Raw genomic sequence first — 6,124 nt, 5'->3', positions numbered from 1 at the left:
AGCCGAGGGGGTAACTTCCAAAAGATTGGTTGGGAAAAGGGGACAAACACGAGGGATAAGAGAACTAAAGACAAAAAAGTAAGAAGACAATTGATTGATGTCAGCTGGCATTGTTTGTGGCTCGCTTTGAGGATCTTTTCCCAAAAATGGACACACCATCAATGGCAATGTCGTCTGCGATTGATATAGGCCAATGCGTGCGTGCATATTATTGTGTGTGTGTGTGTGTGTGTGTGTGTGTGTGTGTGTGTGTGTGTGTGCGTGTGCTCGTGAGAGTGTGTCGGTGTATATTTTCGAGAGTGTTGTTTATACAGATGCGTATGAAGCTTTTCTGAACCTGCGTTCAATGTCCCTTAAAATGGGTCTTTTAAAATGTACGTGATTTTACACCTCCATCGACACAATCTAGATCATTAATAATTTTAGGAGGCCGACTTCTGGCTTCTGACAATCCCTGTCAGGGCCAACCCAGGTTGATCACGATACAGCATCAAGCAGAAACACCGTAGCACTCGATCAAAAAAATTCTCCCCACTCTGGAATCGAGCTGGGGTCTCCTACGTGCGACAGCGAAGCGCCTAACTGCTACATCGCAGACGCCGGTTTTTTAAAGAGAATGGATAAACCGAAAAGACGTCAAGAGGAGTGGGAAAGCCTCTCGAGTTTTCCAATATTTACTTGCTGTGGTGTCCAAAAATATAACTTGGGCGTAACGCTGGTTCAATTCAAATTTCACGGTATCGTAGGCCAATATCACATACTACAGAGTACAAAAGTTCAACAAAGCGACAGCTTTGGACAGAGTAGTTTGCTATGTAAATAGCAGTAACTGTCCTGACACAGAGAAGCAAAACAAGAGACCGGTTGCCATGAACAACTCAGCAAAATATACACAGTGAACAGGAAACACGTCTCACAGAGACATAAGATGGACGTGACACATTTATTGTGTTTGTAAGCGTGTCCATGGGCGTGGAACAGTTGTAATTGTGGGTGTGTCCGTGGGTGTAGCAGTTTTTGTATTTGTGGGCGTGTCCATGGGCGTGGCTTACCTTCGAAAGCGTTGTCAAGGACGCCCTGGCCGAGGTCGGCAAAGACTTTCTTCTGGCTGGCGTATTGTGAGCCGGGTGTGGCTTCAAGGAACCCGTCGTCCTGAGTGACGAACCCATCGTGGGACCTGTGAGGGGTGGGAAGAAAGAGGGTGATATTTAGCTTTAAAGTCATACAGAGAGAGAGAGAGAGAGAGAGAGAGAGAGAGAGAGAGAGAGAGAGAGGGGGGGAGAGAGAGAGAGAGAGAGAGAGAGGGGGGGAAGGGGGAGAGAGGGAGAAAAAGATAAAAAGAGGGTCCTCCACACGTCTGACGATGGCTTTCGCATCTGTATGAAAACAACAACACAGATGTCTGCAGTTTTTGTACAGTACAGAAAAATAAAAGCTTCAATTTAAAAAAAGACAAGAACAAGTAAGTTTTTGCACGTTTAATTCGAATAGAAAACATTGGAAGACAAAACATAGTCAATCAGATAGATATAATAAAGCATGGCATAATAAGAATATCCGTTATAATACAGTCGTCCCGCTCTCTTCAAAAACGGAAACTGGTAGACTGAAGGTCACATACACAAGATCTTAGGTAACAAAATTGACACAATGTTTAAAAGGACGTGTTCTTCTATGTACATCATGCGATCTTCATGTTAATGCTGATACAATACAGAAGCTTCCTTTAAGTTGCATCAATATTAAAAACATGTCGTTTAACTTAAAATATCCACACTGATCCAAACATCAGGCGAATAAAATTCGGATTTTGTCTATCTCAGGCTCATTGTACTTCATACATATTATACATTAACTCTTTATCTCCCGATGGGTTTTTTTCCACTATGCCTTCTATTGGTACTAAACCTAAAAGTGACATATATTATATATTATATTATACATGACTAAATTGGTCATTTAACAAAAATAAAATAAAACTATTTTGATAGTGCTTCATATAATGAAGGTACTCTTAGTAAAACAGTCCTGTTTTCGGCAACTGCTGAAAAATTAACATAACATCAATGTCGTCATAATATTACTTAATGTGGCCAAGCCACAACAAGCGGCTCACCGGCACAACGGTTCAGCCCGCGAGCCACTGGAATCAGCGTGCCGGAGATAAGGAGTTAAGAGAAAGTTCTAAAAAGACTTTGAATTTCTACAAATTCTCATGCCTATTGGGTAAGGCCAAAAGAATGAAATAAAGGATGACAGGTGTAAATTAAAGAAGGTTGTTGGCTGTGTATGTTTGATGATCCTATTAATGCTGTTATATCATTTAAGAGGTTTGAAGTTCCAATTAAACGATTATCACCGATAGGACGGTGTTAAGTGTTTGTTTTTAATTTTTTCTTAAACAACAACAACAAAAACAAAACAACTGCATGGAATTTGAACCAGGATCATAAATATGGAGCCCAGCATGTTACCGACTAAGTTTGCTGAAAGCCCAATAGTTGGCAGAACACAGCAATTGCGTTATTTTTCAGGTTCTGACCAGCGCACACACAACCCATTCCCACCGTACACATAACGCCAACAGAGACTACCCTACATTCACTTTCAGAAAGGATAGTAAGAACTATTAAAATTACCTCTAATAAGGATGGTGTTTAGGGTGAGAAAGGGTTGGTTATATCATATGATACATCGTGAATTCATTCTAAAAGGGCAATTTGAACTCAGTGTTACTCAGCTACCTTTCAGGTTTTGTTATTTTTCTTGAAAAGCTATACTGCACAATAAAATATGAATATATATAATGCAATAAGCTACAACCTTCCTCAAACAGAAAGGGCATCCATTGTGTCGGTAAGTGAAAATAAATTGAATTCCTTTTACAGTTTTTTTTTATTGTACATGGAATTCGGTGTTGTCAGTATTCCGGTTCACAAGGTTAATGACCTGCCCAGGGTTATCCATCAAGGCTGAAATTGTGAACGAAAGATCTTTTTTCCTCCTCCAACACAATAATCAGCTTTATACCTCTTTTCAGTGAAGAATATTGTCAGCATCAGTAGCTTACTCGTGTTGAATATCACCTTTTGGCAAGATCATGAAATTTTCTTTTGGAGTTTGAAGACGTCCACAGCTCCCGAAACTGTTCCAGAAGGACATTCCTTTTTGTTGGACATCTTTAATATACACTCGTGGCCATATCATCAGCAGTTTCCTTTCGTCACTCTAAAGATCGTGATCTGTTAGCGTTTCTGGACCTGGTGCAGAGTGTTGAGAAAACTTTCTTCCCTTAAGCATTAAACATGTGTTTTAAAGCCGTAGGTATGATTCTCCAATATAAAATCTTAAGGGGATTTTGCAGTCAGTGGTGCTGGTTTTAATATTCTTGCTGTTATCCATACCCCTTAAAACCGTGACTTCAGAACTATAAGGCTCAATTTCTTCATAAACTTCAAAGGCTGAAGAGATACTTTGGTATCGTACTTTTATACTCAGTTTCATGACGAAATGGGCCTCCAGGTGAGCCCCAATAGATCTGCATCAACTATAACGCGATAAGAGAAGAGAATCATCACCCTCAAACAGTGTCTGTAGACTGGGACTCCCGAAGTCGGCTGAACGACACAGAGGAAGATGCTGACGTTGACGAGTGTCGCACGCAGGAGCAAAAGATGTCCTTCACCTTTGCCCATCCCTCCACGACATCCTCCCTCACACTCCTGAAGATCAACCAAGACAAGGGCAACAGATACGACCGTGCTAGCAGACCAGACAGGATGAAGAGATACACAAAGCGGGGAGTGTGTACTCCACGCATATACAACCATGTATGTGTGACGAACGGAAGGTAACACACAAGGTACACATAGTTGGGGAGGAGAATATGCATGACGTTGTCACGTGACGTCACTTCCTCTCTCTGAACCTCCGGGGTTTCCTCTTCTGGTGTGGCGGCGTCTGACCCAGCAGCCGCAGTAGATGTGGCGTCCTGAGAACCATCAATCAGTGTGTTGCTTCCTGGCTCTGGGGGAGGGTTACGATTTCTTTTGGAGCAAGCCATCAGAGTAATTGTTGAGGCCACCACAAGGTAGAAAGGCAGGTAGAGAGACAGGAAGCCCACGATGACCAGAATGTTCTCTGGCAAGCTGAGCATGCACAAGGGACTCTGAGGAGGAGAAGACGAGAACATTTCAGAGGGAGTTCTGTGGAATACGTCTCAAAAGAGGCAATAAACGGGAGTAGCTGAAGGGGGTGATCCTTAAGTTCAGTTGATATATTGTTTTATTTCAACTATATTAACTCGACAAAATGCAGAAAATAAACGAACTTTATGCTTTACAGTCTATCCTGGTAGAAATTGCAGTGCCCCCCCCCCCTCTCTCTCTCTCTCTCTCTCTCTCTCTCTCTCTCTCTCTCTCTCTCTCTCTCTCTCTCTCTCTCTCTCTCTATCCCTCTCTCTCCCTCTCTCTCTATCTATCGCTCTCTCTTTCTCTCTTTCTTATCGTCTCCCTCTCCTATTATCTCTTTCTCTCCCTCCCCATCTTTTACTATTAAGGACAGCCTTCGACCATACAAGCACAACAACATACGTGAATACGTGTAGCCCCAAACAATATCTGCTTGTTGTCTTAATAAATGTAACTGTGAAGGGGAAAAAAACAACAGTAAGTCTAATAGCAATCAAACGCCACGTTCTCAAGGGACACCAGTGAGTCCCCATTACGACACACCCACCTCATCCTGATTCAGATCAAAAGTGACGACGTTCATGGTAAGAAGCGGCACCAGAATTAAGAGCCCCACCAGCCACGGCCACATTATCAGGGCCGTACCCCGCAGCCATGGGGCCACTCGGCTCCGACACGTCTGTTCGCAGGGCCAGTGTAGCCAGGAGTGTTTGTGGAGCAGGAACAGGTTCAGGGTGACCAGCGTCCAGCCTGTGACGAAGAAGACGCCATGGTCACCTACAACCTGCCAGGTAGAAAAAAACGGGAAACGTTGCTCTCTTTTTGGGCCACACAACAAATGCATTCTGCTTGGGATAACGGTAGTAATTTTGTGTTGGTCCCCATCAGAGCCAGCTTGAAAATATTATGTTAGAGTGTAGCCACTTAATTTAAAGTTCTGGTTAGACGACGTTACGGAGTAAATCTATCATCCTGCAGGCCCTCTATATCTAGACGTCTAGCGGGAGAGTGCTGTCTTCAGTTGGCACATATTTTTTCCCCGATTGTACGATTGCGCTTTGCACTTGTATCAAGTTCGTATTCACTTGACGTGCTGTGATCTTCTAGTTCCCCCAAAACACGAATTCCCAGTGGTCATGATCGATTATAAATACATATTACTATATTTTTGGTTGCTGTAGTAGAGACTGTTCCTAGAGCCTTCAATAGGGTCCGCTAAGTTACGATTATAGACCGTGCCGCTTCCAAATGTATGGATATAGGACATAAAGTAACCAAGAAAAAATATTAAAATAGAAGCAACAGAAACGTGGTTTCTGGGGAGACTGCTGAAAATGTTATTGAAGGAAAAGTAACCAAACGAAGTAGTACTGAAAGAAACCCACGTGGTCCGCTCACTTTTTTAAATTACGAAGAAACAAATTACGTCATTTCTGGGACACTTAGATCGACAAAAAGGCCTTGAACATCTTGCTCTTACTTTAAAAATAGAAAGAGGCAGGTGTAGATACATAGCAACTTCACGCATGGGTGACGAAAGAAGATCAGGATAATATCATCGGTTTTTAAAGCATTCAAGCAAGAAAATGAATACCAAACCGTATTCGCCGATGTACTTAATTTCTTACCTGACACTTGATGATGATGATGGTGATGATGGTGATGATGATGATGATGATGATGATGATGATGATGATGATGATGATGATGATGATGATGATGATGATGATGATGCTGGTGTTACTTTTCCAGTTCCTGACGAAGTCCTCTTTGGCGAAACGTTAAACGTATTATTATATAAATTTGGAAATTCTACAGTCTACACCAGTTATCTGCCTTTTTGTTTTCCAGCGGTCTACATTGACGATGATGATGATGATAATGATGATGATGATGATGATGATGATGATGATGATGATGATGATGATGATGAT

The 6,124-nt window shown here is 42.1% G+C and overlaps 2 protein-coding genes across 2 annotated transcripts in view; both read right to left on the bottom strand.

Moving 5' to 3' along the window:
* Positions 1-1,177, bottom strand: part of LOC101848580 (kinesin-like protein KIF28P) — a gene marked incomplete at its 5' end in the record, with an annotated part of 52,123 nt that extends 50,946 nt beyond the window's left edge. Inside the window, 1 exon segment of the mRNA XM_013081373.2 lies at positions 1,053-1,177. Coding sequence (XP_012936827.1) covers positions 1,053-1,177 — 125 coding nt within the window.
* Positions 1,178-1,463: 286 nt separating this feature from the next.
* LOC101848344 lies at positions 1,464-4,974 on the bottom strand (the record flags this gene model as incomplete). The annotated part of the gene is given in 2 exon segments (XM_005096428.3): positions 1,464-4,168; positions 4,738-4,974. Coding segments are annotated over 2 exon segments (825 nt in total), but the record flags the coding sequence as incomplete, so codon positions are not given.
* Positions 4,975-6,124: the final 1,150 nt, after the last annotated feature.

This window comes from Aplysia californica, unplaced genomic scaffold, assembly GCF_000002075.1.
Source record: "Aplysia californica isolate F4 #8 unplaced genomic scaffold, AplCal3.0 scaffold00128, whole genome shotgun sequence".
NCBI lineage: Eukaryota > Metazoa > Mollusca > Gastropoda > Aplysiida > Aplysiidae > Aplysia > Aplysia californica.
Note: the sequence above shows the minus strand (reverse complement) of the source record. Positions and strands in the feature narration are given on the sequence as shown.